General features: G+C 45.0%; 1 protein-coding gene across 3 annotated transcripts in view; it reads right to left on the bottom strand.

Annotated features, from left to right (window-relative positions):
* Positions 1-24098, bottom strand: part of CCDC27 (coiled-coil domain containing 27) — a 617891-nt gene that overhangs the window by 398434 nt on the left and 195359 nt on the right. For all 3 annotated transcript variants that reach the window (XM_069610244.1, XM_069610243.1, XM_069610245.1), the window contains one exon: positions 21990-22128. In XM_069610244.1, the coding sequence (XP_069466345.1) occupies positions 21990-22128 (139 nt within the window). The remainder of the gene's footprint in view (positions 1-21989; positions 22129-24098) is intronic.

The following is a 24098-nucleotide window of genomic DNA, read 5'->3' as shown; positions in this document are numbered from 1 at the left end:
ATCCCTCTCCTCAGGCAACCCCTGCCCAACTCCAACGACACCACCTTCCTGGTGCAACACTACAACAACCTGCTCACCAACACCCTTGACCTCCTGGCCCCCCTCAAAAACAGAAAACAAAACAAGGCCCAACACCTCAAACCGTGGTTCACACCAGACTCAAAGGCATGCAAACCAAGAAAAGAGCAGAAGAAACCACCTAGCGCAAGAGCCCTACCCCAACTAAGAAATCTCTGTTTTCCTCTGCAGACAATCAATTCACAAGGCCAAGGCATCCTCATACAACGAAAGAATCGCCAAATCATCCTCCAGTTCACGCGAACTCTTCACCATCCTCTGGGAGCTGGAAACCCCCTCGATCCCCCCCTACCACCTTCCACAAAGACAATGCATGGTGCAATGTTGTCCAAGACACCCTCACCAACAAAATCACCCTCCTACAGCAACGGATTGTAGTCAAGAAGGTTAACTCCACTCCCACCCCTCCCTCACCACCTACAGAACCTCGGGAATCCCCTCTCTTCGGATTCCAACTCATCAATGACCACAGCCTCGGAAAGATCATCAAAGGCCTCAAACCTACCCAATGCAATGGGGATTTCTGCCCAGCTTCCATCATGAAGGAATGTGCAGAATCCCTCCTCCGCCTCATCTCAACCATCATTAACTCCTCCTTCACCTCCTGCACTGTCCCTGTGGCCCTCAAAGAATCTTGGGTATCCCCCTCCTCAAGAAACCCTCCCTTTTCCCAACCATCATCGCCAACTACTGCCCCATCACCACTGTCCCCTTCTTGCTAAAGCTCATTGACAAGGTTGCATATCTCCAAATCCAGGACTTCCTAGAATCCCACCACATCCTGGCCTCCCGACAGTCCGGATTCCGACCCAAACATGGAACCAAAACAGCATTACCATACCTCATAAATCAACTTGATGATGCCAACGATCAAGACAACATCTCCCTACTCATGCTTTTGGACCTCTCTGCTGCATTTGACCTTGTCAACCACAACACATCATGCGACCAGCTCATGTCCACAGCACACTTCTCGCTTGATGCAGCTAAATGGGTCACATCGTTCCTTGCTGACAGATCCTCCAGAGTGTTAACCGGAGAAGCCTCGGCACGCCCCACTGCCACAACATGTGGCGTACCACAAGGCTCATGCATCTTCCCCAACACTCTACAACATATATACCAAGCCCCTATTCAACCACCTTGACTCGCTAGGAATCTCATACACCAACTATGCAGACGACACCCAGCTCCTCATCCCCCTTTCAGGCAACTACACACAGGATACACTCAAGAATAACCTCCGCTATGAAATGATCCAAACCTGGATGGCCACACACTGTCTTTTCCTCAACGATGAGAAGACAGAGCTTCTCCTTGTGGGGCTCCCAGCAAGAGTAGCAAAGCTTCACCAGACCTATGAATCCTTCAGTATCGATGGCCACATCATCCCTGTTGCCTCAACTGTCAAAATCCTAGGTGTCTATCTTGACTCCACCCTTAACATGGCAAGCCAAACCAACCACATTGCCTCTTCTTCAGGCTACGCCACCAAGCCCATCACCGCCAGTAGACCCTTCCTGTCACCAAAGCATTGCCACCAAGTTGCTCAAGCACTTATCTGCTCAAATCTGGACTACTGCAACTCACTTTTTTGTGGCACATCCTCCAAAAATCTGTGCAAACTTCAGTCGGTGCAAAATAATGCTCTGAGAGCTGCACTTGACATTGGAAAGAGAGACCGCATTTCTGAAGCTAGGAATTCTGTTCACTGGCTTCCGGTCAAGGATAGAATCAAATTCAAGATCTTATTCATCATGCACTGTTGTCTCTCCAACACCGCCCCCTCCTACCTTGGAACAAAAATCACCAGACACATAGTAACAAGACCACAACGTACCGCCTACATAAACTGCCTCGTCACTCCCAGATTTATTCACAAAAGAGGGGTGGGGCAGCTTCCCAGTCCATGCCCCTGCTCTCTGGAATAAGGTCCCTGTCCACCTGCGTAACAAACCATCCTATAACAATTTCTGAAAGAAGATCAAAACCTACCTCTTCAACTAAGACTGCCCTCCCTCCCTCTGTGCCCACTCCCTGTTCTCCTCCTATTCCTCTGCTATCATGTCTGATTGATAACCAGCGCATGGATGCCTTTGGCCTTGGCGCGCTTTTATAAATGTTAAAATAAATGAATACATAAATAAATAAATAAATCCCTGATAATAGGACTTGGGTAAAAAGTGAGCGACCAAAGGTTGAATCAGTCTCCAGGAAGGCTAAGAGTTCAGGAAGGTCAGTTTAGACCACTTCTGACTAAGGAAGTGAAGGAGACGAGACACAAGGAGAATATTTGCTTGTATTGTGGGGATGGAACCCACTTCGTGAGCAGGTGCCCGCGCTCTCCAAGGCGGTACACAGCAGAATCCGTAAGGAGACAGCTGGTGGCAAACACAATCCAAACATCAGTTCTTCACATAACATTGAATGTATCTTTACATTGGGAAGGGAAGCTGAAGTGTGGTGGTCCCTGTGTAATTGTTTCTAGAGCTACAGGAAACTTTATGGATAAGAGTCTAGCTAGTAAATTAGGAGTCCCAGTAGTTGATAAAGAAGTTCCCGAGCAGGTGAGAGCGTGGACGGTACACAACTCTCGTCTGGTCTTATCACGCAAACTACTATTCAGCTGGGAATGAAGATTGCAGAACGGCATAGGGAAGAGATAGTGTTCGAGGTAATGGATGCCCCACAATTGCAAACCATTTTGGGTTTGCCTTGTTTAACCCAGCATAACCCATTGATAGATTGGGATAGGAGAACAGTAGAGTTTAAGTCAGACTTTTGAAAGGAGCAATGTTGTTTGGAGGCAAGTGAGTGGGGTCAGCAAGGTGGCAAGGAGATTCTGGGAGTGTGCTTGGCTGGTGAGTTTTCACAAGAATTGGTGGTGGGGGCTATAGTAGGTGTCCTGCCCGAATGTTACATGTGCTTTGAGGACTTATTTAGTGAATAAGAAGCAAGCGAATTACTGCCACATCATCAGTACGATTGTAAAATAGACCTAGAAGATGAGGCTGCAATTCCTCGTGATATGATTTATGCCCTGAGCGGAAAAGGAGAATGAGCATCTAAAGGAATAGCTCTAGGAGAATTTGGCCAAAGGGTTAATTTGTCATACACAGTCCCCAGCAGCATCTCCCTTATTCTTTGTTCCAGAGAAAGATAAGACCTTCAGAACCTGTATCGACTATAGGGCTTTAAACGCCATCACAGTGAAGAATTGTTATCCTATGCCTCTGATATCTATGACGCTAGACAGGATTTAGAGGGCAAACATATTCACTAAGCTTGATCTTAGAGTGTCCTAGTCACAATTTGAGAGGGTGATGAGTGGAAGACAGCGTTCAGGACAAGATTTGGGTTATTTGAATACAAGGTAATGCCCTTTAGTCTTTGTAATGCAATCGTGTCAGGTTGGTGCTAACAAATTACAAGAAAACCATTTGTTTGCCAAGTTAGAGAAAAGCCAATTGCATACTTCTAGAGTAGAATTCTTGGGATTTGTAAGTTCACCAGATGGATTGGAAATGGACTCAAGCAAGATCAAGGCAGTGAAGGAGTGGCGACGCCAACTAACGTGAAGGACATTCAGAGTTTCATTGATTTTGCCAATTTTTATTGCCAGTTCATTTGTGATTTCTCTCAGGTAGTGGCTCCAATCACCAGACTGTTAAAGAAGGTAATGCAGTTTGTGTGGAGTGGCAAGGTGGTGGAAGCCTGTTGTTGTTATCTAAAGGAGAAGTTCATCTCAGGACCAATTTTCCTCTACCCGGATGTTGAGCAGTCCTTTTTTTGTGGAGGCGGATGCTTCGGATGTGGCCATGGGTTCTATGTTGTCTCAAAGACATTGTGAGATGGGACAACATTGGTTTATAGTGATAGCCTCAAATGCAAAAGCATCGAATGCAAAAGTATCGAAAAAAATGCACCAAAAATGCATTTTTTTTAATGGGGGGTCCCCTCCACCCCTGTTTTTTACCCCTTAAAACCCATTATAATAAAAATAAAACCTTTACCTTTAAAATAAATGCATTTTTTCGATGCTTTTGCATTCGATGCTTTGTATTCAATAGAATCACAACCTCACCTGGTCACATTTTATACCAAAAATGTTCTTTGGGAGAACAGAACTATACCATTTCAGATAGGGAACTACTGCCTATAAAAGCAGCCTTGGAGGCATTATCTTCTGGGCACCAGGCATGGAGTGACAGTGTTGACTAATAACAGAAATGTAACCTTCCTAGGCTAAAACCTTAACTCCTGGACAACTTTGTTGATCCCTCTTCTTTGCAGAATATGATTTTGTAATGACGTATAAGCCTTGGCACTAGAATGGTAAGGCTGAAGGATTGTCCAGGTGTTACCCAGGAAGTTCCAAGAACAATATAGATCTTCTGACATCATTGTTATCAAAGAAAAAGTTTGTAATCGGAGAAGTGCTGAAGACTAAAGATTTTGATGAACTGTTAAGGCAGCAAATGACCGCAGAGCAGCTTCAAGATTGGGAGAAGGAAGATCTGGTGAAATGAATTCACAAGGGTTTGCCAGACATGTGTAGCCCGTGGCCCCATTTGGCCAGGGTAGTTGAGCTACATGCTGGCCCTCTGGGGAACACAGAAAAGAAAGATACAGACGCTGGGGTAATAAAGGCTTTTATTAAATGTGTATTGTGTGTGTGTTTTATTTATGTAAGTGTTGGAAGAAACCGCCCGGGGCCATGGCGCCTGTCGGCCCACCGAGGGGCGTGGCAAGGGCCTCCCAGGCTCATTAAGAACAGCCTGGCCAGGACTGCATGTGCCCGGCTGTGCCCCCAAAGGTCTGCCTCCTGACAAGCGAGGCGGGCCGGTCATCAATGAAATCCTCCCGGGAAGGAGGAGCCTGGGAGGGAATGTAGAGTGTGCAGCGGAAGCCCCGGGCTGGCCTCGGCCGCCTACCCAGGTGAAGATGAGGTGATAGCAAAGTCCCAGGTTGCTCCGTTGAGCAGCCCAGGTGAATGAAGCCCTGGGCTGCCCAGAGGAGTAGCCCGGGTGAAGTTGCGGCCCGCTCCCTGCGTTGCCACAATGCATTGCTGAGGGGGTAGGCCAAGAGAAGGCCGCACAGCATGGCGGCATCCCCATTGGTATGGGGACACCACCTGATCTGAAATTGGAGCCCAGGAGCAGCTGTGACATCGGGTGGGCCCCACAGGTATTGGAGCCCACCCATTGAACTTAAATAATGCCGTGGGTCACAGCAGTGATGTCGGGTGGGCCCCCCAGCCAACGGGGTCCACCCTAAAATGATATTTATGCAGAGGGTTGCGGCGATGATGTCGGGTGGGCCCCCAGCCAATGGGGCTCACCCCAAAATAATATACATACCCTGGGTCACAGCGGTGAGTGTGGGCGGTCCTCATGTGCATACAGGGCCGTCCAAGGCAGTTCACAGAGTGCAGGCAGTAAGGTGACCCCAAGTGGTGGACAGGGTCACCCTGAAGGACCCCATTATGTCAAACAGGAGACAAACACCATAGGAGCCAAGCACCATCTTCCCACCCATTGTCATCCAGCCTGCAACCAGCACCTCTCAGGATTGTGTGCAATCGCCCAGAGCCAGCGCCCCAGGACAGACCTCAAAGGTACTGTTTAGGGGTGACTGACTGCAGCAGTCACCCCAATGTTATGTATGTTGTGTATATGCGCAAGTCTATGTATATATGTATGAGTGGTTAAGTGTATATGAATTAATGTTATGTAGGGTAAATGTTAGTAAGGGGGAAATAGAGAGTTGGTGTATTAGGGGAATGTTAAGTAGGGTAACTGCTAAGTAAGGATAGATAAGAAATTATGTAGATGGCCATGGTTATTAATTGGGGGTAGAGGGGAGGCACCCTGGCGTGAGGTGTTGGCATAGGTTGGCGGGTTGCCTAAGGCCGCCTTGCAAGATGGGACCACCCACAGAGACCATCCTCTCGCCTTACTCTCCATGTGGGTGGTACCTGAGTTTAGGAAGGGGATTGGTTGCAGCAAGCTCATCCTTAGGGTCCCGGTGATCCCTCCAAGGAATGGCGAGCTGGTGTAGCTGGTCCCCGCTTAGATGGAACGCACTCCAGGGGAATCCTTGGGTCTAATAAGGGTATCTATAAAAGTGCACTCTGGTGTCTGTGGGCCTCATTACGATTCGGGCGGTAGGGGATACTGGGCACACGCTAAGGGACCAGGGTGCAAATAACAGGCTTGCCATTTGCAAGCCCGTTATTTGCACCCTCCCCATTCCCATTGAGCCTCTCAGGGCTCAATGGGAATGGGGAATGGTTTGTACAATGGGGATTTACCGGTCCCTCCAGGGTCGGAATGGACCGGTAAGTCCCCATTGTACAACACCGGAGTTGGTACCGGTATGGGAGGCAGCCATGGAGCTAATTGAGCAACCCAGCAGAGCAACTGGTCTAGGATGGTGGGGTGGTATCCCTGGAAGCTGTCTCTGCTGCTCCGGGGAATGGAAGAGTACACCTTTGCCCAGAGCGGAACTGGTTAGCTGGTTGACATCCACAGGTCTGTTCCTGGCCCAGAGTATTTATAATACCAGGCTTCCCGGGCCAGGATAAAAACAAAAAAAAACAGGGGCTACACGTGGATTCTAAATTGTATTTGCCAACTGAAGATCTACAAGAAGAAGACTTGAAATGTTGTCATGACTCCCCTTTGGCTGGGCATCCCGGTTTCATGAAGACCTTAGAACTTCTAAGGAGGGAATTTTGGTGGAAGAGTATGCGCGAGGATGCCTTGAATTACATACAAACTTGTGAAGTGTGTGCTCGGGCCAAGTCTGAGAATCAGAAACCGGCTGGTTTGTTAGTACTCCTGCCTATTCCCCCACATCCATGGCATACGGTGTCCATGGATTACACTGTGGATCTCCCTCCAGACAATGGGTGCACCAATATCTTGGTAGTGGTGGATGTGTTAACTAAAGCTGGACATTTCATTCCAATTAAAGGCGCTGCTACCGCCCCTTCGTTGGCGCAGACCTTCTTGCAGAAGATGGGTTACCAAGTCAAGTGATCTCGGACCGAGGATCTCAAATTGTATCCAAGTTTTGGCAAGCCTTCTCCAAGGAACTGAAGATTGAAATCAATTTAACTACCAGCTACCATCCCGAGGCCAACGGTCAGACTGAGACAGTGGCACTCATTACAATTGTGCCGGTCCGGTAACAACGGTGCTGGTAAGCTGACGGCACTGTTGTTACCGGACCGGCACACTACGAGTCTGCGGACGGATGTAGTCCCACCCGCCAGTGTCAGACCTGGCGAGCAGAGCAACACCAACCCGCAGACTTTCACGGAAGCACCAGCACCATTATTAACGATGCTGGTGCTTCCGTGGTCCCCACTACCATAGAGTCCAATGCGACTCTATGAGAATGGGGATCAACATTTTACCGGCGCCTGACTGACCAGACCGCGGGGGCTTTAATGCCCCGGTGTTTCTGGCAAGTCAGGTGCCGATAAATCATTACAGGTCCGGCGGCTACCTGCAAGTTTTACCGGCATGGTTACCGCCAGACTCGTAATGAGCACCAGTGAACCAGGAGTTGGAGAAATACTTGCGTTGTTGTTTGCGGTCAGATGAAAGCTGGGTGGACTTGCTATGGCTTGCAAAGTTCTGTTACAACAACACAGTGAAAGATTTAACTTCTATATCCCCCTTTTTTGTCAATCAGGGTTTTCATCCACGGTTCTTAAGAGGTTTGATTCTTGAGGAAGCGGGGCTTCCAGATGTAGAGGACGGAATCCAAACTATGGGGCAAAACATAGAAAGAGCGGTACGAGCTTTACAGAAGAGTACGTTTAATTATAAGAAGTTTGCTGTCTGAAAGTGTAGATTAGCGCCTGAAATCTGTAGGTGGAGTTAGTATGGCTTTCTACGAAGAACATAGCCTTGAAGGGGAGAAACAAGTTTAGCCCACGTTACATCAGTCCATTTGAAAATGAGCAAGTCATTTCTCCTGTTTCGTTTAGGTTGAAGTTACTGCAATGTTTAAGAGTGCAGCCCACATTTCATGTAAGTCTCCAAAAGCCATGCAGGAAGGGAACTTGGTTGCATGGAATGCCTGGCACAATGTTTTCTCATTTCGCTGACAATTAATACGAAGCACATACCATCCTAGATTCTAGGGTTTTGCGAGGAAGTTTGCAATATCTAGTAGATTGGAAAGGTTATGGACCTGAAGAGAGATCTTGAGTGGGGGCAAAGGACGTTTATGCTCCTAGGTTGCTTAGGTGATTTCATCGTATTAGACCTGAAAAATCAGGCCTTGGGACAGGGCATTATGGGGGGGTGGGGTGGGGCACTGTCAGGTTCCGCTTCAGCTTACAAGCAAGGAAAGGTCCTTGGCAGCTCAGGGCAGGTGTGAAATTCAAGAAGGATGCTGGATTTTAAAATTGTTGTTCATTTATTAAGAAAGCCAAAACCCAGTCTTCCTTAACATGCATACTGTAGGAGACAGGAGTGACCGCAGTTCAAGATGGTCACAGTCATTTTTAGAGTTGATTGGTTCTTTAGCTTCTGTAAGGTAGTTTGGAATCTTGTGAGAGGTTCTAAACTGCTTTTCAATCAGACACTCAGCTAAGATAGTCACAGTTAAGCAAGCGCCAGAGAAAAAGTCAATGAAAACCATATCAAAGGAAAAGAAAACCCAAGACAAGGTTCTCCTGCAGCAACTAGAAGCTAAGTGAAGTTTTGACTTTAAAGCTAAAGTAGAAATGGAAATGTAAATAACATAAATGTACATATCCTTGGTTTGCAACCTTGTGCCTGGAAGTTTTGCCTAAATTGATTCACTCGCTTAGCGGGGAAAGAACAGCAACTTTACTTCAACTTGGTGCATGTATTAATTAATTAAATCTGGCATGAGAAGTGGCAGCCTACCGAACTAACTAAAGTAACCTTCTGTGGTGTTGATAACCAACACATGTGTTACACCTTCCTTTCTCTGTTCAGCTGTCATCAGAGGGGCTGGAGTGTTCTGTGTGCCCTTAAAGTAAGGGTCCTTGGAAAACACAATTACATGTATGCGCACTTCGCTGAACCTCGCAAAAGCTGTTGTGTCAGCGCATCAGGGAAACCTTTCCTCAGCGGTGACCGCATAATTTTGCTTGCACTGAGTGAGAGAGCGCGGTATGTGTAAAGCAACAAACAAGAGACTTTTGAAGCTGAAGGCAATGTTTTTCAAGTAGGCTACCTGAACATAAACTTTGAGGCAATTTATTATAGTATCTTGGGAAACATGTTAGGAGGAAGGATTAAGGTTGATAGAAACGGTTTTCAAAAATAGTCATCTCAAGACATTTCAGAGGACTGAGATGAGGATTACAGAGCCTCAAGTGGAGTAAAGACAGCGTCAGTCTAGTTTGAGTCTAGACAAAAGGAGTTCTGAGAAGGAGATTGCCAAATAGCCTTTCAGCAGAGAGCAAAGGCTTACAGGTACAATAGGGTTGCATGGGGAAGCATGCACAGGGAAGTTAGGAAGCATTCAACAGGGTAATGTTAATAATCTGTATGTTTGTCCGCAGATCAAGGTGAGTCATCTAATCAGTGCATGGTTTCTGAGGACGGCAAGAAGGACCTGGTTTGTTATTTTATCCACTTCCCCTTTCCCCTCTGTGTTGTCAGCCCTACAATTTTTAATTAGAAGATTGCAAAGTGGGCGAACCTAGTGGGTCTGTGGGTCCATCGTCGGCACCTGCAGGAAGTAAAAACTGGGACCTGAAAGGTATCATGCCTTTGCCCTTCACTGCTGCATTGTGAGTCATGTCCTACTCCGGTGAGTTGCAGTCTGTAATGTGTTGGGTGTGCGTGTGGGTCTTGCATGTATTGGACCTTGTCAGGGCATCTAATCCCTATGTGTGGTTAACCTCCCGCCATCCCATTGCGTGCCACCTGTACAGCAAGGTTAGTGTGATGGAACATGTACTTACCCAATGCCCAGGTAGGTTGGCCTCTATTCCCCTCCATCTATGCTGGGAGAGTGCTGTTCTGCAGGAACATTGCATCATGGGTTGATCTTGGGAACCAGGCACTGCAGTGTGTACGGTCAGCATCACAGGTGACCTGGATATTCAGGGAATTTATTCTGGTGTCTGCAGACCTCCTCTGAGGCATGGGGAGGTACCAGCTCTACATGCGCATAGTACAATGCTGCCATCACATTGTGCATGTCTGCAAATGCATAGAAGCAGCCTTTGGTGGCATTCAGCTGTGTCTGCATGGTGTGGGAGGCGCTGCGCTGGCCCACATGGTGTATGAGTGCCTGCAGCACCTGCACCAGCAATCTGGAGTAGGCAGGCTGAGATATGGAATGCAGCTGTCTCACAGAGTGCTGCGGCAGAGTGCTGCGGCCAAGAAGTACAAGACGATACCAGCTTTACCAGGGGTGGTATGACCATCCTGATGCTGATCCGGCTCCATATGTCCTCCTGGATGTGGGTGAGGAGTTCTATCATTGTCTCTCTGTTGAGGCGGTGCAGGGTGAGTATTTGGATGTACGTGAGGGTCTATGGGTTTTGGGGGGTATGGCTGCATGCCTTGCGTGGCGTCTCCTCAACACCTGCATCCTCCTCCTCCTCTACAATGCCTCCTGTTCCCTCTGGTATTCCCTCAGCCCCGGCTGCTCTATGTAGCACTGTGATGAGTGGCAGCATGGTTGTGTGGGAAAGTGTTCTTGGGGAAGGTGTGGCCCTTTTGTACTCTTCCTATGTGCATTGGGTGCACCTGGGTGGATTGGGTGCACCTGGGGCCTCATTTCCATCACCTGTGGGCATTTACTGGCTACTATGAGGTATTGGTATCTCCGGCTTGGTTTAGCTAGTATTACTGGCTAAATTGGTCGGTATTACTGGCAAATCCAAACTCGTAATTTGCTGGTTATACTGGTATGTCTGTGTCAGGTACTGTCAGGTTACAGCGGCATATTCTCAATTACATTGGGTCTGGGGAGATTTAGTATAGAAAGGTTTTGGGAAGTTTTTATGGAGTTTAATTTTAAAAACAGGCAATTTTGCCCTTAACATTCATTGCAGTCTATGGAGAATGCCCCAAGCCAAGATGGAGGTCCTCAGTCTAAATTCTAATTGGCTGGTGATTGTTTATAGGGAAGACAGTGAACATTCTAAACTGCCTTTCATCGTCTTTGCCCAGCTGAGAGGTCATGTACTAAGCTGCTCCTGCTTAACTTGTTCAGGGGTTTCAAGTTTCAAGCAGTCGAGCGGCTTCTTTGGAAAGTAAGCAGGAATCTTTATGGAGTTCGTTTTGGGACAGGACAGGAGTAAGAAGATTTCAAGTTGCCTAAGAAAATAAGTTTCCAAGACTCTTCACAAGATAAGTTCTTTTAAAACTCAAAACTCTCTATCTAATGTTCTTGTTGAAGAGTTAAATTGATTTTCAAGCTCATATGAAGACATTTAATAGAACGGTAGTGCTATCGTTTGTTTTTCTTTGTTACGCTACGTTTTTTCTATCAAGCGCGTGGTCTTTCCGTTATCAGAAGCCTGCGCGTGAAAGTCTTCGCTTGAGAATCTAGCGCAAGCTCTTCTGTGTCACGTGATACTTTAGCACGTGTGTTTTTCTACCCGCGGTTGGTTTTCAGCGCGTGTGCGTTTACTCGCTCCTTGGATAAGCGCATGTGGATTTTTCCCGCGGTTTAGACTTCAGCGCGTGTGCGTTTATTCGTTACTTGGATAAAGCGCGTGTGTATTTTTCCTGCGGAATGGACATTATCGCGTGTGCTTTTTACTCGCTCCTTGGATAAGCGCGTGTGGATCTTTCCCGCAGTTTAGACTTCAGCGCGTGTGCGTTTACTCGCTCCTTGGATAAGCGCGTGTGGATTTTTCCCGCGGCTTAGACTTCAGCGCGTGTGCGTTTATTCGCTACTTGGATAAAGCGCGTGTGTATTTTTTCCCATGGAATGGACATTATCGCGTGTGCTTTTTACTCGCTCCTTGAATAAGCGCGTGTGCATTTTTCCACGGTTTGGTTTTCAGCGCGTGTACGTTCTACACTCAGTTTGGATTTTTATGCTTGTGCAAGATATTTCCACGTGAAATTTTTCGTCGCAAGTTTCAAAGGCAATTAATAAGAAATATAAGAACTTTCCAGAAACACTAGAACTTCCATTTGCTTTTAATGAACTTAAGACTTTGTTCAAGCTTCTTGAGTTTTTAGAAGATATCTGCAAAGTTAATTTCATATTCATGGACCTACTGAGAAGGCTGAATGATCATTGAGATTCAAGTCAACTAGTAAGGAAGTCTAGTCAGCTTATCACTTCTCTGGGCATTCTGTAGAGAAATTCCAGGTATGGTTTTTACTTTTATTGGTAAAGGATATTGAGAATTAAGGTTAGTATAGTACTCAATGAATACCAAGGTGTATATATGTTTATGTTTTTACTACAGGTGAAGAACCAGCTAGTTAATAGCTTCCAGCCTGGTGTTTGTTAATTTATCCCTTCCCCCTTTCCCCTGGAAGTGAGGTAAACCGGACAGTTTATAGTATCAGCTCAGAGTGCCACATTTTGGGTGGATTGTCGGGGGCTCAGCAGCTTCCGCAGACACCAGGATCTCAGCCTGACAGTCTGTAATACCAGCACTTGTTTAAGGTCTAGTCGGAAATTCTGCTGCTGGTATTTGCAGCGCTGGTATTTCCAGAAATGGGAATACCGGCACCGGTAATACCAGAAATGGTGTTTCAGCCAACTTGTCCTCGGCCAGAACGGTAAAATTGCTTGTAAACGGAATTACTAGCACTTTTACTGTATACAAGCAAACTCGTAATTAGCCCCTATGTCTTGACTTCACAGGGCATGCTGCCCCATGGCAGGAGCTCAAATGTGTCTCAGTGGCTCAGTACATGAGTTACGTGGTTTCCGGTCCCTTAAAGAGGCAATTCTCATTAATGGCACAAAATGAAAATATCCTTCCAGGCAACCTGGGACGGGTAGAGTAGATCAGGTGATCCACCAACACTACCCCAATCTTGCATCACTTAGCAGGTGGCAGTACTGGCCCTGATGGCTACCCCTTCCCTGTCCCTTTGAACCAGGCAAGGACCTTCAGCACACATTGTACATCCAGCTGTCAACAGATAATTCTCATTTACAGACTACAAACGGGTATCAATGATATGTACAAGGATATCACACTCAATACCATCATAGGGATGTATTTTCATTCCTCTTCATCAGGAGGTATGGAATATATGCTCAACCTGACCTATTTCTTCTTTGAGATCTAAATCATTGGTATCTTTCCTCAGCATTTGCTCCACGTTCCTTCCAGGCTGCTAAGAGCACTCCTATGTTACCTGTTTCGCGGACAGTGGAATGCAAGGTGTTTTTTCTAAGACTCTATAGCAAGACCTACTGCTGTTAGATGCAGCACCAATTTATCTAAAGTTATGGATTGTCAAACTACTGGGAAATTGGCTATGCTAATCGCCCTCTTGTTGAGGTGACATGGTTGGGATGGGAGCAAATTAAGTCACACATGTTTGGTTTGCTGGCATCTTGGTTGGCTCCCTCCTCTACAATCTCAATATGCTGATCAATAAGATGCATGGCTCCTCTGATGTTGCCTTAGGTTATACAACAATGGTGATGGAGTCTGGTAGAAAGGGTGATTGATACATTTGGTATAACGCAGACCTGTCTCTTGCTCTGTGAAAGGATGTGGATGGGTGCTTTGATGGTAAATTCCAAACCACTCTTACTGTGTCCGTCTACATCTTAATTGACACTAGGGTTACATTCTTGTGTTTATAAAACAGCTGCATCCAATCAGATGGAAGGTCTAAATTCTTTGCATCTCAGGCCTAAAATATGCTTGTTTCTGCCATGCCTGCTTTGTTAGCACCAATGTTTGTTTTCATTCTTCTCAGAATCGTGTCTGCTGAATCAAAGGACATCCGTAGGATGGCATCAGACGTGAGCACCCTTTCTTCAAATACATTCTCAGCCTGAAGTTGTTTACCCTTGAGAAGGAACTCAAACAAAGTATACATTCTTTCCCAAAGATTCCTTTCATAGCAGGACAATATAGTTGCCGTTTTGTTTTCACTTACGGCAACAGACACGGACAGAAGCACTTTTTTCCATACAACATCCAATATTTGGGTTACATTCCAAAAAGGCAAAGTAGTAGGGAGCAATTGTGAATTTGGTTCCCTCCTCACTGCTGTCACCACAGGTAACATGACCTGCACTGATTCCTAAATCAAACAGGGCCTGAATTAGGCCCTTTGTATTTCTTATCAGGGCCACGTGCCAACTGTGATGCTGAGAATAGAAACGTCATGCTTTGTTAAGCGATACACCATTTCTTCGACACTATGCAAATTTGCAATGCATATTTTTGGGACATATTTGTCAGGGTTTCTCATTTCCTTCGCCATACTGTCAGGACTGTCAGGGGTCCATGCTACAGTCAACGCTTTAAGCATTCTCTCTGGAGGTGTAGGAAGGGGGAATGGTCCAGGATATAGTTTGCTGCTGGGTGTGGAGTTGGTTTGGAGAAATGTTTCCTTAATGTTCCTTCCAAGGAAGCCTTTGTTTACCCAGGTCAAGATGGAGGGTTGAATCTACAGCAGTGATTGGTTAAGGCTGTTTATGGTGTAGTCTGCCTTTCATTAAAGTTTTCTCAGAGCAGGTCATAGGCCTTGTAGTTCCTGTAAATAAAGAGTTAAAAATTCCCATAGTTCTAAGATAATTATTCATAGAGAAAAGGATTTAATAACAATTTGAGAAGAGACACTAATAAGGTCTAGGAAGTGACTGTCTCTGTGTCCAGAAGCAGAAAGAAGAAGAGACCAGTCAGCTGTTAGAAGAAACCAGAGCAAGAGACTAAGCTCAGTATTTTGTATTTCAAGGTATTCCGAATTTGGGTAATGAGGAATTGATAAGTGCAATGAAATAGTAAACAGCAGCGTAAAGCAGTGATTTAAAAAGCATGTTCAGAAGTCTTTTGGTCTGCATAGCAACCCACGAGTGAAGGTCATTGATACCCTATAGCGTGTGTAACTAATTTAACTCAAGCTTGCGGGCGGTTCAGGTGGAGGAAGATTACTAATATCATTAATACTAACAGTAGCTACAAGCAGCGAGTGAATTTTCGGTTCGGGTTGCGCGTCCAGAACTCTGCGTTGCGAGAGCATTCGAGGAAGGCACCCGCTACGTTACGTGCACGCTATCAGAATTCAACGTGCTTCCGTACCGTCAGTCAATGGAAACGCTCAGTGACAGCCATTTCTCCGGTGAGCTGAAAGACTTATTCCTAGTTTGAAGTTGCGTTCCACTTATACAGCAAGAAGAGATAAAGACCGCGAGACGCAAGTACGTTTATGAACTTCGCCTTGTGCGTCGGCATTGTGCTTGCCACAAATAAACTCTTCTAAGTATAGCCAAGGAGCTGACTTATTAAAAGACATTATTTGTTTTTACAAAAGAAAGCCAAAGTCAAGCACAAGTGTCTACGCTAGAAGCAGCAGTGAATCCACAGATCAGGGTGAACTCTGCAGTCCATGCGTCCTCATCTGTTGAAGCAGTCAGAGACATAATACAAGCCTAATAGCTTTACAGCTTAGGCAGCAGGTATTGTGGGGAACTTGGGTTTAAAACAGATTTTAAGAATTAGATAGCAGCAAGTTAGAGTGTGTAATCTGTTGTCATCTGTTATAGGTCTTCTACTGAAGATTCCAGTCAGGAAGATAGCAGGATTCGAGAACAGTAGAAGATTTGCATTTGTTTCTCCACTTCCCCTTTCCTCTTGGGTTTGATAGCTTCATAATTGTTTAAAGAAGGATTGTTGAGTCGGCAGGTTTGGGGGGTCTGGTGGGCCAGCCTTACTCCTGCAGGAAGAAAGGGCGGACCTGACAGTTTTCCATTTGACATTTTAAAAATCTCCTCTGTGACACATGCATATCAGTCCCAATAATTCCATATTGTCACTGGGTGGGGATAGAGTTGGCAGCAAATATTGCTGCATTTAGTTATTTGTGATTATAATTTCCCAAGACTCCTCCTCAGGGGTGTTCCTAAGTCTGGAAAAGATCTGGGGCTATACTAATGTTGGGACTGGCGGGACTCGGGGCTAGCTAACCTTTTGGTTGAAGTTATGCAGGGCTTCAACCAAAGATCAGGAACTATAGCCCCCCCCAGCAACACCTCTGCTCCTCATCTCCTTCCTCATTCCTTTCAGATTCCTTCTGTAGCCCTTCATGAATGGACACCTCATCCTCCTTCCGTTGGAATGCAAGCAACATATGTGGCAAAGAAGGCACCTCCACAGGAGCTCACTGAGAGACTACCAAATCAACATTATCATCTCACAGGTCTTCTCACTCAAAAGAGGAGTCATACTGTGCATTTCCTCCTGACTTGGCAATATAAAAGGCATTTCTGAAGAGACCCCTGTCTGTTTCCTTGGGGGTCGACGAAGGTCCCTTCCAACAACAACCATTGTAGAGATTTTGACCACCAACAAGCCCTTGATCTGCAAGACCTTGATTGTCTGTACGATGGCTGCTGCCATGATCTTGACATTGGGTTCTGGATTTTCGATAGCTGGTGCTCACTCATGATCAACAGTGTCCTTGGCGGCATTGACATCAATTGGAAATCTTGTCCCTCTACTTGGTTTTATGCCATAATGCTTCTTTATATAAACTGCATGATCTGGGTGCCGCTTCTGCAAGCACATTCCCTGATTCCACCAGTCAGTCATCACTTGCACCATTCTCTTCCCCCACCTACTCCTTTCCCTTTTTTTCGAGTGGGTACCCATCGGTCTTCCCATCGGTCTTCCCAGCACACTCTCATTTTCAGGGGGTTTCCCCACAAGCCCCTCAGGCACTGTGTGCCACGATTGGTGGTTCACCGGAAATGCCCAGACCTGCTGCATTTCTCTTTTGCCTGCCACTCACCTTTGAAATGTGTCCCCCACATTCACAAAGTCTAGGCTACTACTGCCCCCTAAAGTTGGCCCCCCATTTTACCCATATCTCCTACAGTGGCACATCTTAACCTGTGTGCTCTGCCTCGGCCTGCATACTCTCCTCCCAGGCCCACTATGATACTTGTCTGTCGCCGACAAGTTCTCTATTTTGAGTGCGCCTTTCTCCCTGTGTGGTGTCCTTTGTGATCTCTTCAAAGAGCAACACAGTGAACATGAAATGAAGATTCCATGCGTGTAAATTTAGCATCATGCCATCATACAAACATGGATCACTTCTTATGACATGCCTACATCCGCTGCTCTCCACACAAACCCTGCCACCTTTTGTTAGTCTGCTTGATTGGACAAGTGAGGCAGATGCCCTTGTTTTATAAACATGTCTGGTGTCACTGCACCCTCTGTCATTTGACTTTCTCAACATCACTTTTGAGCACACTATCATTCACATGCTTGTTACTTTTTTTGGTTTTTCTTCCCTGATGTGGAACTAATTCTTCACTCTCTACCCCTGAGATCCCCAACATGGGAATGTGAGACTAAAACCCCTGAAGATCTCTAGTGCTGACAGCCTGTTTAAACTTCATCACCATAAGGAAATCTGCTCTGCCACAACCCTACTTTCAACTCTTGTTTTTCGTTTTTACACCTTTGACCCACCTTTGACCCACTACTCAAAGTTCTTAACTTCAGAAGATATATTGCTTGTAAACTCTGAAGATAACAACCCTCTAACTTCCACCCACTATTGATACACTACATGGCTACTTAATGCAGCCACTGCTCTCTCTTTACATTTCTCATTTTAGACCACAAATCAATCCATGATCATGCCCCCATCTTACTGTCTCTATATTTCCACACTCGCCACCTCACCCCCTCCACTTACAAGGTACACTCAATCACTCTATATGTCGTCCACCTAGTGCTACCTACTCCTACATCCTACTCCTTTACCGTTATTGCTCTTTTCCCTTGGTATTTCCTACCCACTGCCTTCAAGAACACGACCAATATCCTATCATTCAAGACAGCTTCTCTTCTATTTCAGTTTCTCTTTGTCGAAGGAGACCCAGCTCTATCCCATCAGATTTCTCTGATGCGTTACTCACTCTCCTCACTTACCTGCCCACAATTGTAAATAACTGTACACATGTGTGTAATATTTCATGCACTTATTACTGCATCAATAACCATACAGTACTATCCTAATTCAAAGCACTCATTCGCGGGATCACTTTGATTTCTGTATTGCCCCTATTGTAAGTTGAGTCTTATTGAGAAATCATGTCCTTTACCAAAAAATACAAAAATATATATGGTGTTCTTAACAATAATCAATTGACTGAGGACAATAGTGTTTTCTTTACACTTGAGCCACCTGAGGACAACAGTGGTGGAAACGGCAGTCTTTCTTCCCAACGGCAATCCAACCACCACCAGCTTTTTTACTGCTTGTACTTTTAAACTAGCTGAATATTCTGTAGCAGGTCTAGGTCAAGGACTGTGCAGACCTCCTGGCCCCACTGATAGCCTTCATCAATGCCTCTTTCAGAACTGGTATCATCCCAGACAGCCTCAAAGAAGCTTGGGTACATCCCCTTCTAAAAAAAAACACCCATGACCCTGCACAGCCCAACAACTACCGACCTATAACCACTGTCCCATTCCTCCTCAAGATCTTGGATAAAGCTGCTCACTGCCAAATCCAACACTTCCTCGAAATCCACTCTATTCTTGGAATAAGGCAATCAGGTTTTCGCAAAGGACATGGCACAGAAACTGCACTGGTGGACCTAAAAAAACAGATTACCCAAATCATGGATAAAGGCAAGCCAGCCCTCCTGCTAATAAGACGCCGAAGCACTCCATACAATATACTCCACCATCCAGGGCTCAAAGGCAGCCAAATGCCTCTGCCTCAATGGGGAGATGACGGAAATCATCATATTAGGTCTAAAAATGACATTAGCCAAACTAGAACAAATTGTACTCCAACTTCACCATTGACAACACCATCATCCCTGTCTCCACATCAGTAAAAACCCTTGGCGTCTACATAGACTCCACGTTATCCATGTCCAGGCAGGTTAGCACCATCACCTCTGCCTCAGCACACACCACCAAACTCATAAATGCAGTAAAACCTTACCTATCCAAGTCCAACTGTCTAACAATAGCTAGAGTAACTATTTGTGCTAAATTGGACTATTGCAATGCCCTCTTAGCAGGTACTTCGGCTAAAAATATAAACAGACTCCAAATCATGCAAAATAATGCGCTCAGAGCAGCATTAAGCCTTCCCAAAAGGGGACACATTTCCAATGCCAGACAGGCAGCTCACTGGCTCCCAGTTAAAGAACGCATCACTTTCAAAATCCTCAACCTCACCCACAAATGCCTCACCTCCACAGCGCCCTCATATCTTGCACAGACTATAACCACACCTATTCACACCAGATCCATTAGGACACACTACACTAACTAACTACACACTCCCTACATTAACAGGTAAAAAGCGGGCGGGTTAGGCTTCCCCTACATAGCCGGCAAGCTATGTAACGCCCTACCCACTGACATCAGAACTGAAAACTCTCTCCTTACTTTCTGCAAAAAACTCAAAACCCACCTCTTCATCTGACCCTCTGTATGTTCTGTTATATCCTCTTGCCTGTATATATGAATGCAACTGTTCACCATTTCTGTAACTAAGTAAACTGTCTGTAACCAGCGCCACAATGCCTCCGGGCTGTTGCGCGCTTAACAAATGCAAATAAATAAATAAATAAATAAATAAATAAAAGCCTCTGTGGTTAGGAGGTATCGTTTTTGTCTTTTCCTCATGGACAGGGTGCTCCTCTCTCGCATTTTTCTTTGCTTCATTACTTTCATACTTCTTAGGATATTTTTGTTTCGACTCATTGTTGGGATTCTGCAGATAGCACAATAGCGTCATCTTTCTGTCCTGTCTGGTTCTCAAACTTAAACGTGAATACAGACTGCTGGAATCTTCGAAATGGGGGTGGTGGAGAGTAAATGCAAAGCTGAGGTGTGCAGTTTCTATTTGAGATTCACTCCGCCCTTACTCCCATTCCTTACTCCTCATTGGTCCATTTTATTAATCCGTCTTCATCCTTACTCATCAGTTCTCACTCCTCCTGCTCGCACCTCTTCTTCACTCACCACACACTGTACATTTTAGACTATTATGATGCATCCTTCTCTCATGTCATAATTGGTTCTGCTTTCCTCCTCTTCAGTTATCAGTGGTCAGCCTCAGACCTCACATTTTTATGCCCTCCCTCATGAATCGTGTAATTAAAATGCAAGTTCAGCGCGGTATGGTGGAACATACTTATCAGCTGAGAGAGTAGCACTGTAAAAGGGTAAAGGGATCTTTCTGATGCATGGGAAATCAAAGGCTTATAAAACTAATCGATAAATGCTGGGGCATAGGTAAGTATAATCATGGCTTGTGGTAGAATGAAATGAGGTAAATAGGCCCTAAAAAGCTTGCTTCTGCTTTAAACGTGTGCAAGCATTTTGTTTGCAGCAGAGGATGCTGCAGCTTGTAAATTAGTGCAGAGTGTGCGATCCCAGGCCAGCTTTAAGAGAATTACACAATGGTTGTTATTTTCCAAGGTCAACAGAGCTCCCAGGTTTCGCCAGCAAAGAATGAATACATGACCATTTATAATTCAAAATCATTTATGAAATACGATTTTCTAGTGGAGCCGGCAAGAATCACAGCAGTTTCAAATCACCCCATAGAACGTTTTCCTGGGAAAAGAGTTAGAGTGTCCCCAATATGCAACATTTTGTGCAACAGTATGTCTGTGGTTCAAGACTCTGATGGTGACATGGTGGGTAGCGGTTCTCATGTGAATCAGTATGAGGTGACCAGGGCAGATTATTAAAATTCCGCTGATCGCCTCAAATGTTTCAATTCCATAATTTTGTGTTGTGGGAATGGGGGTGGATTGTGATGTCACAGGAGATAACTGAGGGCGGTGTGGGAAGGTCCATGAACCCAATCATTGCTTGTAATATATGTTTCTCTATATGGGTTTGAGGTGTAAGATCCAAACAAACTTGTGTGGGGAGATTATTTCATGTCGTACAATCACAAATGCTTAATATTTTGTTTACTATAAATGATTCTAGTGTTGGGGCATTTCTTTGACAGCTCCTTTTCATGTAGTCTGTTCTGCAATCTGTTTGAATTTGCTGACCCAGCTGGGAGAGGGGCCCTGAATGAAATTGCATAACTTCTTGCACCGGTGTACACTGTTTTTTGACTACTTTTTACATTTTTTGGTGAGTTCTACGAGGCGACCCCTGGCACAAATCAGTCATCATTTCTACCCTTCAGTCATCATGTCTACTCCTCAATCATCATTTGTTATTCTAACACCTTAATGCTCCTCTTCCCAAGCATGCAAGACGTAAGGCAGGAAAAGCAGGGCGATATCTGAAAGTATTGTGAACAACAAAAACAAATTTTACTTAATACCACCAGAGTATTTTAATTAAGTGAATGTAAATATTATACAAAGTTGCACGTATACAGTACATTAAGGTTAAGTACATGAGAATGAAGTCTCATGAGTGAGGAGGATGCATTATACGAAGGTGTGAGGGGGAAATGAGGATGTCCTTAAATTGACTCACCAGTGTGCATTTTAGCTCATCCTCATTACTCCTTTGCAAACCTCCTACTAACTTCTCAGTCATCTTTCTCACTCATCATTTCATTCTTATTACTAACTCCCCACTCCTCATTACTCATCAGAAATAGGAATGAAAACCGATGAATGAGGAGAGTGTCTGGGGAGCGACGAGGAGAAAGGAGATTGTCTGGAAAGGAAGAGAAAGGAAGCATCACATAATTCAGATTTCATTGTATTATCTGATCATCATGCCTTACCAAATTGGGCTGGAGAGAGGAGCATCTTGCTCAGCCTGGAGCATGCCGGACAACTGGAAAAGGAGTGTTGTAGATCACTGGCAGAGGATAGCTGGCTTGTTCGGAAGGAACTTGTGGAGGACAAGCGTGGAGTGAAAAGCTGCCAAACGAGAGGAGACAAAACATAAACTGAATACCAGATACATATTTTATATCCAGGTTTGAGATATGCTTCATAGATGCAGTATTGGTTACTGGGGCAATCCATATGGCCTCAGTATCACAGGGAATGCAGTAATGGAAGATCTTATGGGAAATCCCCATGGAGTCCTATTGACTCCAAAAATGGGGACTTAGACTGCCCTACCACCACTTGTAATCCCATCGTAAATCCACAGGACCAGGTGGCGGTAACGATAATTGCATTTGTCAGTATTTTGGCAGATTGACCGCTAAAATACTGCCAAACTTTAATGGGGCTCAATTGCCTTCTGAAACAAGAAAATAACCATGACTGTACCCTGAAACAGGAGTCGACACACTGTTAAATATAGCATGATGGACAATGTAGCAATGTGAAAAAGGAAAGTGCAGAGATTGTTTCCTGGGAATCCCACACACAAACACTGGCAAAAAAGGACTTCAAGAACCATAAGACAAACCTTTGCCGAATATACCAGGAATGCTAAGTAACTGAAGGTTCAAGATAGGAAACAGGGAGCAAGAGTACTAAAGATAAAGAACAAAAGCACTTTGAGCTGGAAATGCAGACTGGAAACTATGGACTGGAGTCAAGGAACAGTGGACTGGACTGCAGATAAGAATCAAGGAAATTACAGACTGAAACTATGGACTGGAATCAAGTAAACTATGGACAGAACTGTAGACTAGAATCAAGGAAAATACAAACTATGATCAAGGATACCTATGAGCTAATATTGTTGGAATTAACATGATTTCTGAACCAAAATGTATTTCTTAATTGTAAAAAGCACTTCCCACATATTCTAGGACTGGGTTAATTTAATGACTTAACTGCAGTCCTACAATATTTGAGGAAAGTGCTGGATGGTTCTCAGGGAGTACTGGGACATAAATACTGTTAAAAACGGTTTCAGAAATGACATTTCTTCTAACGATCCTATCATTGGATACCAAGCAATAATACTTTGGAGTGAAACTACAAACTGATAACACAGACTGCATACAGAAACACAGGCTGCAGATAGAGAGCAAGATGACTGTCAGGGAGGGAAGGGGCTATAGGTAGGGTGCAAAGGGGCTGCGGAAACTCAATCAATGTGAGAACAAAGAGGAGCAGTTGCTTAAATACTGAACAACCTTGGGCTGAAACAGGCTCAGTAGCTGCACCTGGAGCGCCATACCTGAAAGTAATCCTTCTGCTTCTTCCCTGAACTTTGGAAAGGGAAAGCAACACAAACCCACTGGTCTTCTTGGGATTGAAGCTCTGAAGAGCGTATGTAGAATTATACTGGTTTTCTAAACCAACAAGTGGTGTTGCATTATTAGACAATTAATTTCTAAAATCAAATATGGTAGTTCCAAGACTTTCCGAAGGAATTACAAGTCAGAGATAACCATGAAAAAGGTCCTTGATAAATTGTGGAATGGGTTCTGAGCCGGGCTACTCCACAAGGACTCTTTATGCATTACTCCAGGATTCATGCAGACATAAGACAGACATGTTATGGAGTAGATTACACATTTTGATGAACCAATAATAAAGTAAAATAACCCACATGGTCATTCAGGTACTCTTAATCATAGCTCTGCCTCTTTCACAACTTGTGTAGAAGTCTACTACTGTACTACTGCAACGGGCAGGGAAACTGTTCTAAAGATGCTCCAGGATGCAGCTACAGAATTTGGAATCCTGAACACAACGCTGCGTTCATGCGCCTGGGTAACCCGCTCCTCCTGTAAGACGAGCCCTAGTAGCTTCACTGCCATTTCCCACATTTTTATTGGAAGCAGTAGTGTACATGAAAAACCATGGAGGTAATTTTTCATTACTCTTATGTGCAGGTGCTCTCCCTTCTTCCCAATTTGTTGGCACAGTTTACAGCAAAAGGAATTGTGCTGGTGAGTTGCTGATCAGGAGGTCACAGC

Source organism: Ambystoma mexicanum, chromosome 8 (genome assembly GCF_040938575.1).
Source record: "Ambystoma mexicanum isolate Mex_15411 chromosome 8, UKY_AmexF1_1, whole genome shotgun sequence".
NCBI lineage: Eukaryota > Metazoa > Chordata > Amphibia > Caudata > Ambystomatidae > Ambystoma > Ambystoma mexicanum.
The sequence above is the reverse complement of the archived record's forward strand: the minus strand, read 5'-3'. Positions and strand labels throughout refer to the sequence as shown.